General features: G+C 41.4%; 1 protein-coding gene across 6 annotated transcripts; it reads right to left on the reverse strand.

The window, feature by feature from the left end:
* Window positions 1-1,817: 1,817 nt before the first annotated feature.
* U2AF1 (U2 small nuclear RNA auxiliary factor 1) lies at window positions 1,818-16,853 on the reverse strand. 6 transcript variants are annotated; one of them, XM_069872607.1, is made up of 11 exons: window positions 16,708-16,843; window positions 15,260-15,798; window positions 14,091-14,178; window positions 13,817-13,873; window positions 11,906-11,936; window positions 11,285-11,351; window positions 6,985-7,034; window positions 6,273-6,371; window positions 4,956-5,089; window positions 4,524-4,616; window positions 1,818-2,068 (listed from the first exon to the last, which is right to left on the reverse strand). In XM_069872607.1, exons 3-11 carry the CDS (start codon window positions 14,135-14,137, stop codon window positions 1,936-1,938), a joined length of 711 nt encoding a protein of 236 aa, XP_069728708.1. In that variant the 5' UTR covers window positions 14,138-14,178; window positions 15,260-15,798; window positions 16,708-16,843; the 3' UTR covers window positions 1,818-1,935. The 6 variants fall into 6 exon arrangements, with proteins under 6 accessions (XP_069728708.1, XP_069728699.1, XP_069728717.1 ...); XM_069872598.1 differs by lacking the exon at window positions 15,260-15,798 and having other exon boundaries at window positions 16,708-16,853; XM_069872616.1 differs by lacking the exons at window positions 11,285-11,351; window positions 11,906-11,936; window positions 13,817-13,873; window positions 15,260-15,798 and adding an exon at window positions 10,396-10,462 and having other exon boundaries at window positions 16,708-16,853.
* Between the last annotated feature and the right edge of the window lie 5,733 nt (window positions 16,854-22,586).

Consider the following 22,586-nt stretch of genomic DNA (forward strand, 5'->3'; position numbering starts at 1 on the left):
CCATTTTGAGCTTGAGATTTAAATAGCTCGTTATTCATCCTACATCTCACTGAAGAGGAAACAGAACTGGATTAATACCCTGTAAACTGCAATAAATAAAATTATCAACATTAAATTTCTAATACCTAGCAGAAACACCACAAGCTTCAGTTCAGCCAGCTAATGCCAGGCACTGCATTTTTTCCAGTGAAATTAAAGCATAATTTATGTACTTGCAATGAAATGCAAGAAGCGAAGCCATCTTCACATTGAGAGATACATTGCTTGAAAATGTTACCAGCAAAGTAAGTTCCACAGTCTGGTTGTGGCCAACCATCCAGTGTGAACAAAATAAATTCAAATTGAACTGGTGCCAAGAATTTAGTTGCGAGAGGCAAAGCAGATTCATTTAGGTAATCTCATTTTTCAATACTATTTTTTCCAACTCCCCAGTTTGAGTGAGCAAAATGGTTTTACACTTATTTAGGAGGCAGAAAGAAGCTGGGTTGTTAATCTGGCTTTGCGATGTTTCCATATCCTTGCTACTTCTTTCCCTTTTTTATAATCAAGGAATAGATTTATCATTTAGCAAGTTATCCGACTCAGAACTAAAAAAGCACTAATAAATTCTCCCCCCACTGGCAAGCTATATTGTATTATGTAGATTCATGTACGTAAAGTTTCATCTTGCAGAGATGTAACCGCTGACCAAGATTTCTTACTACACTACACTTGGAAAAAAGCAGACACAAATGAAGTTAAACTGCAAGTCAGCCATCACACAAACTGTCACCCCAGACGTTCCAGCAACACCCCATCAGGGTTTTAACTCCTTAAGAGATACACACTCTATGATACATAGCTGGTATGCAATTCAATTACAAAAAAAAAAGAAGATGTCTATAAAGAAACTGCCATGTAAATACTAGCTTTCATCACATTTCAGACTGTCAGGAAGTAAGTAAAGGTTGAAAAAAGATTTGTTTTCCACTAGCATCCAATTAGTTTCCTAGGACCCTGAACACTAATGAAATGCTTTTCATTAAAAGACAGCTAAGAGAACACAGAGTGAAAAAAACATCAATCTGTTACAAAATCTGGTCCTTGTATCTAGGACCTTACATTTCCTCCAATGGATCCTATGTGTCACGTTGCATGGAGCATGGGTTTGTTGTTTTTAAAAAAAACTCACCTGCCTACTATGAATCATTGCAATAAAAATATTACTTTTTTCCCCCACACTGCACTAGGCAACTTTCTTTCCATCCAAAGACAAGGAATTTAGTCAAGAATCATAAAAAAAATTGAACTATGTGTTCTGGCACAGCTAGGAGTAGCAACTCAACTACTCCAGAGTGCTTAGAAAATAGGCTTTAGATTTTACACCAAGAAATTGGATTTATTGTAAATGCCATAGTCACATTGATAGACAGAGCACAGACTTCTGGTAACAAACAAACATACATTTTCGTAACTAAGCGTTTCTACTTGGTAAATAAATGCATTTCGCACAGCCTTCCTTTTAAATGTGCCTAAACTAACCTAAATAAGCAGACAGCACAGCAGAAAAGGGAAACTTATGTGAGTAACTGTTTCTTAAGCAGTATATTATTTTTATTATGTATATAATATTTTATATTATATACACACATCATTTTCATCAACAGTTCAAATTATACCCGAATTTAAAAAAAAAAACCCAAACCAAAACAAAACTGGCGCTCCTCCAATACATTTACCACCTTTCCCTCAGGCATAGTTAATCCAGGTATTTGTCAAGATAGAGGAATGACAGTTAAAAAGACTCCCCCCCCACAAGAAACAAGTTACACAAAGAATACTGTATCACTACAAATTTTTTTATTCAGAAGCCCATCTTTAAAAAAAATCTCATTATGAACTTGTTTGGTCAAACTACAACACTTTCTAGCAGACATACAGTAAAAATGGCATGGCTCAGAATCGACCAGATCTTTCACGATCTCTTGACCGCCTCCTGTCACGTTCGCGTCCTCCTCCACCACCACCTCCACGACCACGATCTCTGGATCTAGACCGACGTTCACGGGACCTCGACCTGGATCTATGCCTTCAAAGAAAATTTGAACATTTTATTGTTTCAGTAATTTACATGCAGTATCACACAGTGGAACATTTAAGGATGCAAGTAATGAGTGAGAAGAAAGACAACATGGTGCTGGAAGGACCGGTAAGTTCGCTGCAAAACCAAGTATTTACAAACTGAACAAACTGAAAAGTCAACACATGCCATTAAAGACTTAACTGTTCACAGCCACTCATCCATTACAACGGATGTGCAAAACTTAAGGAAAGGCACATAGAGGAACAAATGCATGGTTATACAGCTGTTAATTATAGAAGAGAAGAGGGACATGTGCTATGGCAGTTATGAACAGCCCTTAACAACACTGATCAAAAGGCTACAGTTGCTTGTAAATCCACTCCTACTAAATAAATTGCATTAATTCACAATTGCAACTCAGTTCTCTTGTCTGGTGTGTTTCCCCCCCTTTTTCCCCCCCTCTCTGCCCCCTCTTCCAGAAGCCATCAGCATTTGCAAATAATCTTGCCTGCCTCTGAGGTAAAGGACTTAAATTTAGGAAGACAGCTGAGACTACCCAGAGCGTATTGCTAACACAGCTACTATGCCTTTATAGCCAGTGAGGCTACTTGTCAAGGAAAATAGTAGTATGAACATTTAAGCACTTTACAAAAGTCTACTGTATAAAATAGCCAAACAGTAGAGTTTAAAACAGTTGTAGAAACTGCAGCAGAACTAAAAAGCTCAGGAAAAAAAATGCAAGTGTTATGTTTGTAGAATCAATATTCCACAATGAGACGTTTTAGGGTGGGAGTGTGGTGACAAATTTTATTATGACAGAGACAGACAACTCTTGCATACTACTGAGCGGTCCAGAATTACTAAATTAGCCTGTTATTCAAAAGTTCTTGTTTACCCCCTTTTTTTCTACTCAAAAACCTCAGATGTATTTCATTCTGTGCAGAACTACTTTCAAGTCAGTCTAGTTTACAAAATCTACCTCTGAAACCCCATTGACACGAGAACTGATTTTTTTTATAATTAAGCCTCACTGCTAACCGGTAACAGCTTTAGCTGCATAAAGCATTAAAATTGGGTCAATAAAGACAAAACTGGATGGAGGATTCAGCTATTTTGTTTGCACACAGACTGAAATTGAGCTATAGGTAAAACAATCATATTCCAGAGCCAAACACAAGCCTGACCTTTCCTTGCAATACAGCATGATATTGCTTAATTAGCCTTACTGAGTCTGGTAGATCCAGATTCAGATTCAAAGAAGTGACCAAAAGCCTAACACAAGCACACACTTTGTCATTTTCATAAATCATTCAGACATCTGAAAGCTTATATTTAAGTTTAAATGAATATTAATTAGGATATTTTAGGGAAGTATTTAGGCACAAATACATGTGCCTATGCAACACAATCTACATTTTCCAAAGCCACACCCTTCTTCACAAATTCTAAGATGCTGCCAACTACAGACATTTATAAGAAAAACAACTTCATAATTCCAGGCTCCTTCTGTGATTGAAAGAAATGAACAAAATTTGCCCTATAGAAAAGGAAGCCCAACAACTGCATATGCCTGTCTTAAATAGCCAGGTCCTGTGCACATCAAGCACAGCTCAAAGTGAACAATCCACAAAACAGGTATCATAGTAACAGTGGTGGTATAAAAGCCTTCCTGTGAGGTACCTTAATAAATAATTAATTTCATTTAATATGAATATATAATATAGCTTATATATCACAATCTTCTTCTTTTTGCCATTAAGTAAAATTACTGTTCCTTTGTCCTCCTGAGAATTCCTGTTAAGAAGGGTTAAGTTGTGAGACTAGCGTAGTAAAAAGTGAGGTCAATACAGGGACTGCCCATTGCCAACACTAAAGACTGAATACAAGCTAGAAAAGTTTGCCATTCAACGTTAAAAAAAAATAAGGCTGAGGCCAGAATATAATCTATAGATATGCCTGGTACTGCATAATGGTGATAGCGGCTAATCTGATCCCGTCACACTACCCATTAGCTGAGTAACCTGCTCCTGAGAAAGGCCACAAGCAATTACATTTAGAAGAGACTAAAATAGGCATAAAGCAATACTTCTACCAAATAATGTCTGCCTGTTACAGTTTGCAGGTTTAAACCACAGGTAGATCCTATGTACTTAACTCAGTGAATGTTCGTGGCTTTGAGCCTTGACTTCTCTTAAAGCCACATCCATCAGCCACCACAGAGCAAGAAGCACCATAATACTGTTTCTGTTTATTCTGTTCATTTGTTTTTTCTGTTTTTTAAACAAAAACCTATTTCTTTGCTCTAAGCTGGTGGATTGCTAGCTTTACTTGATGGCCTTTCATTGGTGCATGTCAGAACGTCAATAGAAAGAGAGGACTTAAGCTTAAAGATTTGTCTTCAGAATTTTTGGCAATGGATCCTTACTTTCTGTTTAATTCATATATTTAAAAGAAAACTTACTTTTTACGACGACGCCCATACAACTCGCGTCTTAGCTCTCGAGAAATGGGCTTCAAATGCATAAAGTTGCAGAAACCTCCTCGTGTACACTCTCTGAAATAGAATTCAAGAGACAGTCAAAATTCCCAGCAGTACCCTGCCTCTGTTTGCCCTAAGCCCTAGTGGACTCCTAGCCATCTAAAAGTTAATAACCTTTAACATTCAAACCACTAAATTGCAAGCATTGTTTACTGGCACTGACTCACTCCTAGTTCAAACCCTAAAAAGATGGCAAAAGTCAAGATGTTGACTGCAGGTCCTCCACATGACCATTACCTGAAGTGGTTTTCTTCCTCCACTAAGCTATACATAAAAACCACACCCAAGCAACCACCTTGCCTGTGCAAGCATTTCAAAGATCCTGTCACAGGCAAACAGGAAGTCACTTTTTACCCCATTTCATATTGACGGCAACAGGCCTCTCTGAAGTCAGTCACAGGTGAGAGCTCAGCATGAATGGGCTGCCCATTAAACCAGCGATTGTTCAGGTCAATCACAGCCTTTTCTGCATCTTCTTCACGGCGAAACTAAAAGCAAAATTAACATTTTCTCATGTTACAGAGAAGCAACGGAAGAAGATCAAAGATTTCTATCAAATCTGAGCCTTAGGACTAGTAATCACAGTAGAAGCTACTACTGAGTTCCTGGGACAAAATCCTCCATGAAATCAAGGGGCAAAGATGCTAGCTTTTAATTAATCATGACTCAGAGCTAATCACAACACTGATATTTTCTCTGAATTATGTTCTATTTGGTCTATCAAGATCTGTAGCTTGTATTAAAATATATGACAGAAAACACTGTGTTTTCTTAGTACAACTTTAAACAAAGGGAATGCTTAAGAGTACTTTCCAGAACACTAATGTTCCAGATGTAAGGGATTTTTTCCTAATGTTTCAGAGAAATCTGCATGGGAACCAAAGCTGTCATTAATTTAAATTAGAATTTACAAAAGTCTGATCCTGTTTTACAATGAATGTAAAATTTAAAACTTGAAATTCCTTCCCACAGTTGTTTTAAAAACAACTTTTATTTGACTATGATCTACACAGCTGAGAATTTTAGGCCTGAAAGTACTTTCCAGGTAAGTACAGTAAGAAAGTACAATAAAAATATTCTTACACACCCCCAACACTGTGTATATACAATAAAATTTATGCAAGTGACAACTTTGTTCTAATTACTGAAGAGATATCAGTGATTTTTAAGAGCTAAACTTAAGGGCTCCAGTTTGCACCTTAAACCACTCAGCTACTGCCACATGTAACGGGTACAAGATGTTTTGTTTAACTGGGAAGTTAGAAAATAAATGCACCTGTTGAAAATAAACACACCTGTTGCGAATAAACCTCTGCTCATAATGAAGTGCTTAAAAGGCAGTGTGGTGGGAAGACAGACCCCAAATTAATCTTGGCAAACTAAACAGTCCAGCAGTGGTGACTGTGTTTGTAACAATGTAAAGAAAAAAAAAAAGCATTAATCTTTATGAAAACGACACAGATTTTGACTATCAAGAAAGCTTCTCATAATTTCTTAAAATTTATTTCAAATTCCATTCACATTTTCACTCTTTCTACTTTATACTGTGAAGTTGGAGAGGAGTTTATAACCCGAAGAACAACCCTCACAAAATCCACAGGCATACAGTAGCTTTTAAAATCATAAATAAATACCACCCCTATTGATTACATAAAACCATTTCTACCCTACCTTTACGTATACATTTCCAACTAGATGATCTCCAAGGTTATCACAAACGTTCATCTCCTCAACTTCACCATATTTTTCTTCCATTTCTGTGAAGACCTCCTAAACACAAAGGAGCCAATTAAAAGTTTGCAGCACATTAGCTGTAAGTACATAAGTATTTCATTTAGCTTTCATTAAGTATAAAATAACATCTTCCTTAAGAAAAGTAAACAAAGTTGGGTTTTTTTTATGTTTCTGATTTTAGAATTAGTACTTGCTTGGCTTGTACTGTGTCCACCTGTAAGTATAGAGCTAACAGGATACAACAAAGAGCTATGGAAAACATTAATTACACAGTATTTACAGAACACATAAGATGCACTGAAAACACTATATGTAAGTCTTGATGCTACAATTTTACTTAATTTGCTTTTACACAAATAATTAAGTTCATTTCAAATTTACAAGAAAGGAGGAGATTATGGAATCAGAATGCTACACAGTTTAAGTTGCTGATATTTAAACAAAACCTATTAAAAACAGTAAAGTTAAAGCCTAACTAATCAAGGGTTATACCAGGAAATAATCAGCATTCTAAACTTTATATGAACATCTGAAGGAACAAGTGCTTTTCTCTGAATCCATGTAATCGTGCTATACATTGAATCTATGTAAGTCATTTGGGTCAACAAATCCACAAACACTTCAACGCATTTTTACATCCTTAACATACCTCAAAGAATTCATCATAATGTTCCTGCATCTCAACATCGCTCACAGCACCTGTAAAAGGAAGAGTCATATTGATTAGAGACTACAAATAAGGAAGAGGAGATTTTGATCATACTACAAAAAAATCTAGAGAGGCCGTCTGGAGCATAAAAGACACCATATAGCATGGAGCTAACTAGTAGGAATATTAAAAATAAGTATGTGTGATGAACTTTTGACTCCCCAAAGTAATACGTCAAAACATTACACTGACATGATCAAATCAAAACAAGTTTTAATAAGAACCAAACTTGTATGCTACAAATTTAAAGGGGGAAAAGGAATTAGTTTGAAATGTCACTTAAATTTAATGTACAGTCCTATCCTCAATCTACCAAGAATTTTACCTAAACAGAAGGCAAGTGCTTTGTCACATCTGCAGATTTTAAAGTGTAACAATTTAGCATTTCTCATCTTAAAGGCAGAATTTCATTTTAGCATGTCCACCTCTCCAGTACATACACAAGAATCTCAGAGCTCACAATGCAAAAGAGCCCAGAATATTTTTAAAAATTTCTCAAAATAGTTATTGAAATAACACACTTTTCTCAGTGCTCTCAAAAGGTACCATAATGCTCTGCAACAGAGAGCAAGTTTCTAATTTATCTCTGAATATCACTTTATTTTTCTGTAGTGCTGTAGAACCCCTTGTAGTGCAAGACAAACCAGCCCATATATTCAGGTTAGATTATTTTCATGCTCCAAGCTGAACTTCACAAATGAGCGCTGCTTGCTTGCTGCTATAAAAGCCGATGTAAGTTTGGCTAATTTTTCAAAGCTTTAAGAATATGAAAATTAATTTCATTTATTTCTTCCAATCCACAGCATTTTAAACTACATTAAGCTGCATACATTAAAGGCTAATGTATTAGCTCTTCAGCAGTTAATTGATTTATTAAGATGAAGCAGAGCAGTTTTAAAGCTAACCCTACATTTTACGCTATAACAATATTCTAGCCTTTAAATTTCAAACACCACTGTTCTAGTTCACAGAATGTGAAAGACAAGAAACTGAGCCAACAAAGCTGACCTTATTCACTTCGGGCTGCTATGAAAAAAAAGAGATGCACTGGGCTCAGTCATTTTTGGCTGATATTACCATAGGGACAAGCTTTACATTGCTCTTCAAAGGCTCTAATATCAACCAGCCACACTCTCTCTGGAACTGGAATTACTTTCCTCCTGCCCAGCTCACCTCCTGAAGGCAGCTAAGGGGCATTTGTTATGTATTTCAGGCTAACCATACTTCTGCTTTGGAAGCGTATTAAGAACTTTTAACTTTCTTATTCCCCACTGCTCCCCCACAGTTATACAGCAAATTAAGGAAATATCAAACATTAAACCAGTATTTCTAGACAGTTTAATACTTAACTCTATTCCCAGGGTTCTGCCAGCAGCACTGATAACAGCTCACTAACACCTAAGCATTTTTTTTTTTTTTTTAAAGGCGACTGGGGCTCTGTGAGTCACACAGGGAATAATTACTTTTTACCAGGTGGACAAGTGCTAAAAACTTACATGGAGATCCCACTGTCAAATTAGGAGACCTTAAGCAACAGTTAGTCAATGACTACTTGAATGTACTTCTCAAGTAGGAAGCATACATACGAACAGCCTTTACATTCATATTCCAGGGCTACTGGTATCTGAACCTTGAGAAGCCCATTTACTAATTAAAATACTCAAGAAAACTACTGCTGTTCAAAACTACGGTTAATCCTCTACGACGGCAATAGAAAGGAAGACAGTTAAGCAACAACATCAAAAGCATTAAATAGCTACCCGAGTTATCCATTTAAAATACATGCAGTACTTAAGTAGGGACAAATAGATTAAAAAAAAACCAGAAAAAAAAAAAAACAGGGAGCCAGGAGTTTCAGCAAACCTACTGACAACAGAGCTCCAGCTCTACCACAGAAGGTACAGTTAGGCTCTGTAAAGTATCTACCTGCTTGTCAAGACAAACTAAAGTTGGATACCAGCATTTAGAACACTAGAGAATCTGTTCAAGACTCTTGCAGCTGTACAATCTAAACAGCCCCACAGACCAAATGGCTGCAACTATGTGCAAATTAGTTACCAGCGCATTAAGAATTCAGGGACAGAGTGCAGATACCCAATGGTACATGTTTTTTTGTTTACTGAAACAGCATTAACTACTAAGCATCTGCAACAAGAAAGCCTACAAACCAATGGAACTGTTTAAGCATCTAGAGAAACTTAAAGCACTCATTATTCATCTAGCTTGATTGTGTAACAAAAAACTCAAATTGGGCCATTATTACATTTAGAAGCAGAAGAGACAGTGTTGACCTTCAAGTTAGTGACAGTTTTCACAAAGGACAGCTAATCAAATGCTGGTAACTAATCTGGACTAGTCTATAATACAACAGTCAAAAAAAGGAATAGCCAAACAAAGCTTTATTACCACACAGTAAATATTCACTTCAACAAGAAATATTAGTTAGAAAATAACACCGATACTTTTTGGTCCTAAAAGGTTTATTTTTTTTTAATATGAATCTCTTATTCTAATACTGATGATTCAATCACAGTGATATAGGAGTAATTGCAGATCAACGATCCTGGTCATTTAACTTCTGCCAGTCTCAGTAGCTGTGCTTTCTTATGCCCATTCCTACCTCATGAGGAGTCATTAAATTGAGTTCATGACCATACCCAAATGCCTTCTCCTCCTCAAAAGTACTTTTAAAGATAGATTTTCCTAAGTAAGTATGCAACTTTGTTTTGGAATTTGAATTTTCAAAGCATGGAAGGAATTTTAAGCATGCACCTATCCAAAAAGGACAGCTGCCAGAAGGGAGGTGTTTCTCAGTCAAAACGTATTCTTCCAAAGTAGACTCTAAATGGAAGCTGCATTAACCTAGGACAAATTTCTGCATGCAGTCTGAAAAGTTTCAAATTCCAGCTCTCTTAACTTTTACAAAGCAGGAAATTTGTTCTGGATGAAGTCAATGTGTCTTTGTCCTGCTCAAAAGACAGTGCAACCTAATGGATAGCACGTAACATACAGAAAAGCATTCCTAGGATGCAGGCAACTGGCAGGAAGTAAGGTGGAGGGAAGAAAGCAGTGCAACCAAGACTGCTTTACGGGGAAGTACAATTTTTGATTTAATAGATGGCATTCAGATTCTCCTCAGAGTTTTGGGAGTAGGGAAAACAGCAAGCAGGACAAAAAAAGTTTTTTTTTCCTGTTTTGGTTAATTTTTTTTTGTGTGTGTTTGTTTCAGACACATTTAATGAAACGTGGTCAGTTTGATCTGTTAAACTACAATGGTAGACCAGCTTAAGTCGACACTGAGCTCTGACAATCAAGCCCAGGGAACCAGTGAAGGAACTTGTATGAACTTACAGCGCAAACCGTCAGCAGACTGGGAAGAGTTTTGAGGGTTACGGTAAATGTTCAAGAGGGCAATGGTCTGAAATACAAAACGCAACAACTTTATATTATGGAAAATAATTTTAACAAGAAACTGGTTTCCTTTAGGGTCGCTTTAGCCGAGTCTGTGCTGAAAGAGAGGTGGGTTATTCTCTCCCAAGAAGGAGAATTTTCACTTAGCTGGTGACCTTTCTGAATCAACCTACCACTGTAAAGTAATAGAGATCTCATGATACTCCATTATTGTATTTTTTTAATTTTATTCAGCAATACTAATACTGAGGGGTTTGCATATTACATGCATACATATTCAGGCAGGTATGTAATAGATGGCATCTTGACATAGTATTCGAATTACAAGCATAGCAATTTTTTTGGAATTTGGTTTTACTGAACAGTTGCTAGTAGCAAAACCCCAGGAATGTAAGCAATACAATAATTACAGCATAACATGAAATCTCCATTTTCCTAAAAAAAGTTAAGATGAAGGAAAACCCACAGTTTTGGGAAACTTACCGTACATCATGTATAAACCTAAGTTTCTGGTTTGTTTTGTTAAATCAAGGATTTGAGAAATGTCTGCAGGTGAACCCTTTAAAAAGAATGCAGTGTTACTAAGAAATCAAGTTTTACTTTGCAATGCAAAAGATCTGCATTACGTCCAATCTATGCAGCCAATTCTGCATTCTGAATTGCACACATTTAACAAGCTCTTGATCTATGCGCAAGAAGAGTTCCGTCACTTGTCCTGTTTGCAACAGCTTTATGTCAGCAGCTCAGAAGCCAACATTATTGTCTCATAATTAGGAGTGGGCTCTTTAACACCATTCTTTAAAAAAATTTCTCCAACTGTGGGACTTACAGTGTGAGCCGTCAGCCGTCTGTGCACTGTTTTGGGGGTTACGATAGATGTTTTGAATCAAGATGGTCTGCGGGGAAAAAAAATAAAAAGGGGAATTCTACTGGCTGCTGTGCATATAATAGACAATTGCAAAGAGACAACTTGTTTGCAAACAGCTAAAGTAATATTTTATTCTCAAGACTTCCTTTCGTATTTGCAGAATATCTTCCAAAATTGCATCCAGACCATCATATTATGAAAACAGTTTTAATTAACCACCAAGAAAGAGCTGCATTTGTCTCAAGAGCTACCCTCAAAATGGGAATTGTGAGGCACAGTAACCTAAGGAGATTATGGAGATGCCTAGCTTTCAAGACCAGATTCATTATTGTAAGCCTATGGGGGGGGGAAAAGTGTTATGTGCACAGCATATAATACGTAATGCCACAGTCTTTAAAATGTTACACCTGACAGTAAGGTTTTTAGGCAAGAGCTACGTCAATTTCTTGGTGGAATTTCTGTTTAAATAATATAATAGCATCATCAGTTCACATGTTTCCGATCCTTCAAATAAGGACAATATCCTTCTAGCCCTTCTGCTTTTTACTTGAAGAATTAGCCCAGGCAGACTTGAAACCTTACATTTGTACCGTTCTTCTTAAAATCAAGTTTTCTGAAAAAACAAACCATGTTTAAGTTAGTAAACTAATATTACAAAAAAAATTAAAAAATCCAAATGTCCATATCACTGTAAGCAGCTCAAAAATTGAAAATTGATTACTTAAAATACAACCTCAAAGTTAGTTAGTACAAACCACAATCCCCAAATAATTTTAGTTTACACATTATTATTAGTCACATTACAAATTCAGAGTTTAAAGTCACAGGACCGACAATGTCATACCTACACACGCTGCCCTCTCAACAGTTAAAAAAAAATCTGTAACACTGCATTTAAAAAAATCACACACTTGTTTTATAACAGCTATGGTTATACCAACCAAAGCTTTGTGCTTCCATGGCCTACCTTTAAAACAACTATGTTTTAGTCTACAATTGGAGAAAGCCAGAAACATGCATGTAGTTACAGTGTTTCTGCTGATTGGTGGTAATTTGATCACCCGGGACTGCACGACCTTTCTTAACACAGCTCTTCTATAGAGTAGCTGCACCAGCACCAGCAACACAAGATAAAAATATTGTCCCAGTATTTTCCCATTAGTAAGGTATCTGTTCTTCTATTTTCTATCACAGCTGATTATCAATTTGCATACAAATAAAGATTTCTGTAGCAAACCCTACATGTCTGCCAGGTACGTTTGAGATGCTTCAATACAGAATGTCTGTCAAGTGCAAAGCTTTAGTGGTCCCAGATATCACTGGATAAATCTGACGTGACCTGATGACCCACTTCAGCTGGCACTTCCAACTGCAGTTTCTAAAGCAAAGCTGAAGATTGCACTGACAGACAAAACCGTTTTTGCACATGAAGGTTTTTTTTTGCTTAAAAAAAAAAAAAAAAGCAGGTGGGCTTTTTTTTTTGCTATTTTGCTGTGGAAGTTGTCTAATTTTGAAGTATCTTCTAGCAGCCAATAACCTAAATTCAAGTCCCTAAATAACCAGCCACATTCCAGCATGCTCTCCATGCAGGCCAGCAACATGGAGTAGGTTTGAAAATGGACAATATACTTTTTGAGATACAATATTTACGTTGAATAATTATTAAATTTCCATAAGTGGAAAACCGGTTTTGTAGATCAAAAAACAGCAGTGGTCTTTACTGATCAGTAACCTAGGCAGTGCCCTCTAGAACTCTGCCTGCCACTCACAAAGTTTAATTTCAAGAGCACCACTCCTCTGCACTTGTCACATGGGCAGTGCTTGTCGCCCTAATTCTCCTCAAACCAACACCTGCCCACCATTCTCAGGAATTCTGCTCCAAGCAAGTTAAAGAGAATTTGCAGAACTACTTCACTGCTGTGTAAAATTTACCCCTGTAGGTAAAATTGCTGATAATGCACCAACTTTCATAGGCACTACTTAGCATACACCATATTTAAAAAGAAATCTATTTACCTGCATAACTTTGACAATCAGCAGTGATAGAAGTAAACCTGTTCTCCTGGAATGTAATTTCTGAAAACTACAGAGCTCATAATCTCAAAAAAACTATCACCCACTGCACTTTTTATTTTTCAGCAGACATGCAGTCACACATCATGTCTCTAACAATATCCACGTAGCCAAAGATTATATAATTTGTCAAGTCAGCTGAATTATATACCCTCAGCAATCAGGCAAGTTGTTTTCAAAAAGGAATTACTCATATTCAAAGGAAATACGTAAGTTACTCTCAAAACTGAGCCTGGTGAGAGAGTAAACGTAACAACAAATGAGTAATTTTTATTTATTAACTAGTTTTTTTCTACTGTATGGATAAAAGAAGTGAGTTCACACCTTGGAGACAGGTGGAACATGCTGCCACCGTCTGTGGCTACAAAAAAAAATGGGGATGGTTTCAGTGCCTAAACATCACTGAGAAGGCACACTCACCTGAAAGTTAGCACTGGTTGGCCTCTACTACAGGCAAGCTTACAACAGCATCGCTTCCTGCAGCCATTAAGGGTGACAGGAGATAATTAGAAATGCTGGGAGAGGTAAATAGAATACCGCAAAAAAAGCAAAAAGCCATATAAACTGGGGCCAAAGTGAACTAGTTAATTTGGAGCTTGGTAATTATTCACATCTATCTAAGAATCTACGTTTTTAAAAAAGAATATACTTCCACAAAAATAAACCAAAAGAGAAAACAAAAAGGAAAACAAACCTGGCTAAATGTTGGTTTGTTGTGCAACCGAGAACATCTGTCTCCATGACGACAAGCTCCAATTTTGAAATAAAATGAACAGTTGACTCTGCAAGTAAAATAACCAAAGTAGTTAGATATTAAAATAGAAAACACTAATGAGAAATTCCTGTAAAATATACGCCCTAAATGCCTTTATCTTGATGTGGGAAAGTAACATAGTTAAAAAAAAAAATCAAAACAGTATATGAAACCATCACAGCAAACCTGTCCATATTTGTTCTTCTTTCCCCCAAATTTACAGCCATTTGCTTAACCAATTTTACCAGCAACTCAAACCCAAATCGTGTACGTGACACCACAGACAGAAGCGATTGGTACTGCTTTACCCTTCTGGTTCTCCATTCTTGCCTTTATATCAGTTCCAACAGGTGATGGGATGGGAAATAATGTGAAAAACAGTTTGAAAAGTCAACACTATGAGCTACATGGTTGTGTCTTAGTTCATGCAACCCCCTAGTCTAGGCAATGTAACCTGCTTTCAAATCCAATATAGTTGCACCTACCTAATGTATTATAACTACTTGTTTAAAGTTAAGCTCTAAGGGTAACTCACAAGTGTTGCCAACACAGGATTTGAAATAAACTCAGGTAAGAGAAAAATCACATTACAGAGAGAATACACACAGGCAAAATAAGTTCATTAAATTAAGCCATTTCCATTATCGTAGTTAATAATTTTAAAAGGAAGTATTTAGTATTTTTTTTAAACCACAAGCTTTTCTTGAATTAACTATCATCTCACGACACCTTCAAAAGTACGCTGGTTTAGGAATTCCAGTAAAACTCTTGCACGTTAAGTGTACCTGACATGGAATGATGGAAGAAAACCATAAGGAGTTCAGTTACCTTGACTGGAAAAACCGAATGTAAAATGCTGAAGGTCAAGAAAACTATTAGGGGCTACATACAGTTAAGTGAAATATAAGAATTCTCCTGAAGAATAATTATTATTCTCATAGTTGACACCATTTCTCTCTACAATCCTACATAACCAACATCAACTCATGAAGAGGAAAAACATTAATGTACTAAATCATATCTGATCTCCAGTAAAACATTCTACTGTAAAATGGTTTACTATTCATTATGTTTTTTAAAATATATACTTAGTATTACAATATACTTACTGTCTTTTCTGAACTCTATCCTGAAAAAAAAAACCCCTTAACTATAACATTTTCAATAGTGTCTTCAACTTAAGACACCTCTGGAGAGTTCTGCTTCCTTTCTGCATGGAAAATAAGACCAGTACAGGAATTTCATGCCTGCTATAATGGCACATACTAATACTGTTAAACTGCAATGCATGATATCAAAAAGGACACTACAGTGACAAGATCTCAGGAGAGGCTGCTGTTATTGGTTTTCTGACAAGACGAATGGATTGGAATTGGTGTGTAGCACTAGAAAGTAGAAGGAAAACAGAAGCCTCACGGCCAGGGGCTGATAATAATTTAGTCCTGTAGCACATCGATGCCCCGTTTCATTTTTACGAGTGGAAAAACACGTTGGTTTGGTCAGGCTGACGGTGACCAAATTTTCGTTAGGAGGGTTTTGTAAGTACGCTTCCAACAACCAGAGAAACTAGAGGCGTTCCCGACGCGTGGAAGGCTGCAGGCAGAAGCCTGAGGATCAGGATGCAGCAGTCGGGGAAATCCTCCGCACCCTGGGGAGGGGGGAGAAATAACCAGTCGCTGTCCTTGCAGCAGAGCGGCAGCTCTCGGGCTGCTGCGAGGCGCAGAGACGCGAACAAAAGGGGAAGCGAGGGGCGGCCCTTTCTGGCAGAAGGCGGCGGGAAGCTCGGCACCCGCCCGCCGCCAGAAAAGAGGGGGGGGGGGGGGGAGGAGGAGGAAGGGGAGGGTGGGGGGAGGCGGGAAGGGAAGAAGGGAAGAGCGGACGGGAGTGGAGGGGGGGAAGGGAGGGCGCCGAGGCGCCACGAGGTGAGGGCACACCCCGCATGGCGGCCGGCGGGGAGGGAAGGGGAGGAGAAGGAAGTCCCCGAGGAGAAGAGAGACCCGGCCCGGGGAGAATAGGAAGCGCAGGGTGGTGTGGGGAAGGGGGGGGGGGGGGCGGCGCGGGCACGCGCAGGCCCCCACGCGGCGGGAGGCGCGCACGCGCGCCCCCTTCTCTCTCCTTCGCCCCCCCCCCATCCCCCTCCCGGCGGCGGCGCGCGCGCACGCGCGCCGCCGCCGGGAGGGGGATGGGGGGGGGGGTGGAAGAGGAGGAGGACCGGAGGCGCGCGCCCGCCCCGCTTCCTCTTCTCCTTGGCTCCCACAACCCCCAATAACCACTTCCCCCCCCCCCCCCCCGCCCCGCGGTCGCGCGCCGCCACGTTCCAGCGCGGGGGGAAGGGGGGGGCAGGGCTCCTGGGGCGCGCGCCGCGGCCCCTGAGGCGGGAGCGGAGAGGGGGGGGGATGGGTAAGGAGGAAAGGGCTGACCGCCACGATCGGAACAGGCCGCCCGCCCCCACAGCCCCCCCCACGGCCTCCCCCGTTTTTCCCCCCACCCCCCTCGACCCCCACCCGCCCGCCGCGTGGCGCCGAAACCGCGGGGAGGGGCGATAGGGGCCACTCACTTGTCCTTCTCTGTTCCGAAGATGGAGGCCAGATACTCCGCCATCTCCCACCGCCCGCCCGCCCGCCGGACAGCCCGGCGCCCACCGCGCACGTCACAGCCGCCGCGCCGGAAGCGCCTCTACCGAGACCCCCGCCGGGCGCGCGGGGGGGGACTCGGGGTCTGTGCGCATGCGCTCGGCGCGGCCCGCCCCTTCATTGGGGGAGAGGCGCGCGCCTCGCCTCCTTTTCCCCCTCCCCTCCCCATGGGGCGGGTCCCAGCGGCCGCGCATGCGCAGAGGCGGGGAGGGGGCTGCCCTGGGGAGCTGTGGCTGCTCCAGCCTTGGAGGTTTTGCAGCCAGGTTGGATGGGGCTTTGAGCAGCCTGATCCCCTGGGAGGTGTCCCTGCCCATCGCAGGGGGTTGGAACTGCATGATCTTCAAGGCCCCTTCCAACCCAAACCGTTCTGTGATTCTGTGAAACAGGTGGTCGTAGAAGACGCCCCTACATTTGCTCAGCACAGAAGAGTTACCATCTCCAAAGAATGAGCAGTGTCCAGAAAACACCGTTTAAAAGAAGATGCACTGTCAGAGGGACAGTCTGTCTAGCTTTCAAAAAAATAAAACTACTTGTGTGAGAAACACTCACTGGCAAAATAGTGAAAAAGACAAAGCCTTCATAGAATCATAGAATCACCAGGTTGGAAGAGACCCACTGAATCATCGAGTCCAACCATTCCTATCAAACACTAAATCATGCCCCTTAGCACCTCATCCACCCGTGCCTTAAACACTTCCAGGGAAGGGGACTCAACCACCTCCCTGGGCAGCCTCTACCAGTGCCCAATGACCCTTTCTGTGAAGAATTTTTTCCTAATGTCCAGCCTGAACCTCCCCTGGTGGAGCTTGAGGCCATTCCCTCTTGTCCTGTCCCCTGTCGCTTGGGAGAAGAGGCCAGCACCCTCCTCTCTACAACCTCCTTTCAGGTAGTTATAGAGAGCAATGAGGTCTCCCCTCAGCCTCCTCTTCTCCAGGCTAAACAACCCCAGCTCTCTCAGCTGCTCCTCGTAAGACTTGTTCTCCAGCCCCTTCACCAGCTTTGTTGCTCTTCTCTGGACTTGCTCCAGAGCCTTCAAAGCAAAGACAATATTTTTATTTTATAATTCAGCACTGGATTGGATGCCCTTCTAAAAAAGGCATAACATCTTACAAAAGCAGTCGGTATATATACTAGTTTTAGACAAAGAACTATATAACTCTTCCAAGAATGCTTATTATTTTTTTGATTATCCAACTATGTCTGGAGACTTCCTTCAGGTTATCTCTTGACCTAAGACAACTACATCTTGCTAGGCAACTAAGCATGTCAATACATTCTTGCAGATCTAAGAGATTGTTTGTTCTTTCAGGTTATTTATCCATGTCTGGAGGTTGTATGCATATTGTTTCTTGATTCAAGACAGATTTATATGACAAGATAATTAAACATACAAACCAGCCACAGCAAAACTTATCAATTAATTCTCAGACTTGGATCAAAGTTTAGCTTAAATAAAAAATATTCCAGTTTTTGTGATGCTAACAGCTTTTTGGGCCCCCCCCACACATACAACCCACTCCCTAGTGACGGCACCCATCGTGGCTGTAGCTCTGCCTTCACCAGAGCAGAGCCCAGCAACCAAGGAGTCTGGGAAGGGGTGCTTTGGGAAGTCCTTGCCCACCAGGGACTGACCCTGGAGACTGCAATGGTATTACCCAAGGGGTTAAAGAGAATGCATTTTGCACCTTGTTTACCTCATTTATTTACTACAAACACCCTGATCCAAGAGACACAGACACTTGGTATTTTCTACAAGCATCTTACTATATGCCCAGAATGCAGACACTTAACATCTTCTGCAAACGTCCTGGCCTCTGCTCAGGGATGTAGACATTTAGGCTTAAGAAAATTATAAACTCAGTAGTTAATTGGCTGAAGGTTCAAAACTCAAGGTGTGATGGAACAAGGAAAGGAATAGGGAGAATTCGTGGTTGTTGAAGGATTATCTGGGGGACACTAATACTGGCTAAGGATGTGGGAAGGAAATAAGCAATTTTGTGTTAAAGTAGAATTATGTAAACCAATGAATATCTGTATTAAGATAGATAGCTGTAACAATTGTATTAGCTAGGAGGGATTTTGAGCATCCGTTTTGTATTACTAGGCCTTTGGGGTCTTCAGAAGGTGTGCTAGTTTTCTGGAAGACCTAGCACCCAGTGCAGAATAAAAGCAATATCTCCTCTCTAAACAAAATACTTTGTTTCAGGAGTTTCTTTTTCATTGATTTCAGGTAACAGTGGGAAGCTGGGGCCATTGCTGTTCCCACAGAGACTGGCATGTACCTCATCGGGACTGTTGTACCAGTCGTAAAGCACAATATGCTCTCCCAGTGGTTCAGCCGGGGCAGTCGCTGAGCTGTATGGTACTTCTGTCTCCAGATGTGTGCCCACAGTGCAGTGTTGCAAAATCTGAGAAAACCTTGTTACCAGAGAACAGCTGCCGCTTAGCTTTACCTTGCAGTATTTTTACTCAATATGGTTTGTGTGTTACAGGATGTACTTTCTTCACCTCAGTTGTTCAACGTTGGTCTGCTTCCTGCCTAGGCTTACCACTGCAGTTAAACTTACTAAACCATCAGAAGAGAAACCTTGCAAGTAAGAGTGATTTCCCAGCCATGTAGTAAACTGAATTGGCTCACTGAGCAGTTCAATGAGTGACGGAGATAGCACGAGGGAAAATCAGCACTGCTGCCACTGTGGCTTGGAGCGAGGGTAATAAAAGAGTGGGACAGCCCCTTTCAATAGCAGCATGCTGCTAGGTAAGCTGTCTTCTGGTGGGAACCTGCCACGAGTCTTGAGCTAGCCCAAGCAGTCACGGGAACTACAACTGCAGTGGCCTGCCATGAGCTCTGACAAATTTGAAGTCCCTGATGATTTTCATTCACCACTGAAAGCAGTGTGTAATGTGTGCTCACAGAGTATAAACTTTACATAATAAGCAGGACAAAATTGCATTGATTTTTGCTTTAATGTTTTTGTTAAGGCCTTTGGCTAAAATATGTCAAAGTATGTTTTTCCTGAGGAATTAAAATCTGTTTTCACTATCTGTAATGCACTGGGCTCTCACTTCTTATCTTGTAAAGATGCCATTAACTTTAGATCACCCTTTGCTTTATCTCATGTGGTGTACTGCTGAGAGCAAGAAACATTTTCCAGAGTGTGGTTTTAACATTTTTAACATAGACGCTCTGTAAGTCAGACACTGACCCTGGGATCCATATTTCACAGACAAGTACCTTGACCTGGAGATGCTATTAGAAAACAAAACAGAAAAGCTGCTCCCATGTTGGAAATAGGCCTTTGTACATGGCAAGCAGAAATCTTATGATGCCTCCAACAAAAGGCTCTTCAAAAGGGTGGTCCTAGCAGCTCAGGAGAAAGCCATCCCTGTGGTCCGGAAAAAAAGCCGGCAGGGGAGAAAGCCAGCTTGGTTGAATAGAGAGATCTTGAGGGATATCAAGAAGAAGAGAAATGTTTATGGGCTGTGGAAGAAGGGACAGGCCTCTTGGGTGGACTACAGGAGGGAAGTGAGATTGTGTAGGGAAAAAATCAGAAGGGCTAAGGCTCAGCTAGAAATTGGATTGGCCAAGTCTGTGAAAGATAACAAAAAATCTTTCTACAAATATATAAATAATAAAAGGAGGACTAGGGAGACCATACAGTCCCTATTGGACACAGAAGGAACAACAGTGACAGGGGATGAGGAAAAGGCTGAGGTACTTAACGCCTTCTTTGCCTCAGTCTTTAGTTGTAAGGAGGGTCGTTCCGTCTGTGTACAAACCCAGGAGCCAGAGGAGCATAATGAGGCTCCCGTGATCCAAGAGGAGGTGGTCAGAGCCTTGCTAGGCCAACTAGACAGACACAAGTCTATGGGGCCAGACGGGATTCACCCTAGGGTATTGAAGGAGCTGGCGGATGTGCTGGCCAAACCCCTTTCCATCATCTTCCAACAGTCCTGGAAGACTGGGGAAGTCCCACTGGACTGGAGGCTGGCTGATGTTGCGCCCATCTACAAGAAGGGTCGCAGGGAGGATCCAGGAAACTACAGGCCTGTCAGTCTGACCTCAGTGCCAGGGAAAGTCATGGAGCAGGTGATCTTGAGTGCTATCATGAAGCACATGCAAGAGAACCGGGTGATCAGGCCCAGTCAACATGGGTTCACAAAAGGCAGGTCTTGCCAGACTAATCTGATCGCCTTCTATGATAAAGTCACTCGGCTGCTGGATGAGGGGAAGGCTGTGGATGTGGTCTTCCTGGACTTCAGTAAAGCCTTTGACACAGTTTCTCACAGCATTCTGCTTGAGAAACTGTCAGCCTCTGGCCTGGACAGGTGCACACTCTCCTGGGTGGAAAACTGGTTGGATGGCCGGGCCCAGAGAGTGGTGGGAAATGGTGTGAAATCCAGCTGGAGGCCAGTGACAAGTGGGGTTCCCCAGGGCTCAGTGCTGGGTCCAGCCCTGTTCAATGTCTTTATCAATGACCTGGATGAAGGCATCGAGTGCACCCTTAGCAAGTTTGCGGACGACACTAAGCTGGGTGGAAGTGTCGATCTGCTGGAGGGTAGAGGAGCTCTGCAAAGGGATCTGGACAGGCTGGACCGCTGGGCTGAGTCCAATGGGATGAGGTTTAACAAGGCCAAATGCCGGGTCCTGCACTTGGGGCACAACAACCCTATGCAGTGCTACAGACTAGGAGAAGTCTGTCTAGAAAGCTGCCTGGAGGAGAGGGACCTGGGGGTGTTGGTTGACAGTAACTGAACATGAGCCAGCAGTGTGCCCAGGTGGCCAAGAAGGCCAATGGCATCTTGGCTTGTATCAGAAACAGCGTGACCAGCAGGTCCAGGGAGGTTATTCTCCCTCTGTACTCAGCACTGGTGAGACCGCTCCTCGAATCCTGTGTTCAGTTCTGGGCCCCTCACCACAAGAAGGATGTTGAGGCTCTGGAATGAGTCCAGAGAAGAGCAACGAACCTGGTGAAGGGGCTGGAGAACAGGCCTTATGAGGAGCGGCTGCGAGAGCTGGGGTTGTTTAGCCTGGAGAAGAGGAGGCTGAGGGGTGACCTCATTGCTCTCTACAACTACCTGAAAGGAGGTTGTAGAGAGGAGGGTGCTGGCCTCTTCTTCCAAGTGACAGGGGACAGGACAAGAGGGAATGGCCTCAAGCTCCACCAGGGGAGGTTTGGGCTGGACGTTAGGAAAAAATTCTTTACAGAAAGGGTCATTGGGCACTGGCAGAGGCTGCCCAGGGAGGTGGTTGAGTTACCTTCCCTGGAGGTGTTTAAGGCACAGGTGGACAAGGTGCTGAGGGATATGGTTTAGTGTTTGATAGGAATGGTTGGACTCGATGATCCGGTGGGTCTCTTCCAACCTGGTTATTCTGTGATTCTGTGATTCTGTGAAAAGTAGATGCCTAAAACAACTCATTAGGAATACAAGGTGAAACAGAAAATTACATGGTTCTTCTTTCTGGCTTATGGAATCGGTATGGCACTGGTAGTGATTGGCTGGGTAGAGAGTGTTTGACTTGTAATCTCTTTTCTCAGTTTTGTAAGACAGTGGTCCTAGAACCAGGACTACACTTCACAGGTCACAGAACTCTTGAATAATAAACCCACTCATATTGCTCTTCATTTTCTCAGCAGTCCTCCCTACCAGTGTTGCCTCTTACAATGAGGACAGCAGAGTCCATCCCCATCAGAACTTTATAATCCTCTGCCTCTCTCTGCATCCTTTCCCTCCTGTGCTTGCAGCTCCACAGTACTGGTGTGTCAGCAGGACGGATCTCTGTAGTTTGCACAGTAATAGC

The sequence above is a fragment of the Phaenicophaeus curvirostris genome, chromosome 1, assembly GCF_032191515.1.
Source record: "Phaenicophaeus curvirostris isolate KB17595 chromosome 1, BPBGC_Pcur_1.0, whole genome shotgun sequence".
Lineage (NCBI taxonomy): Eukaryota > Metazoa > Chordata > Aves > Cuculiformes > Cuculidae > Phaenicophaeus > Phaenicophaeus curvirostris.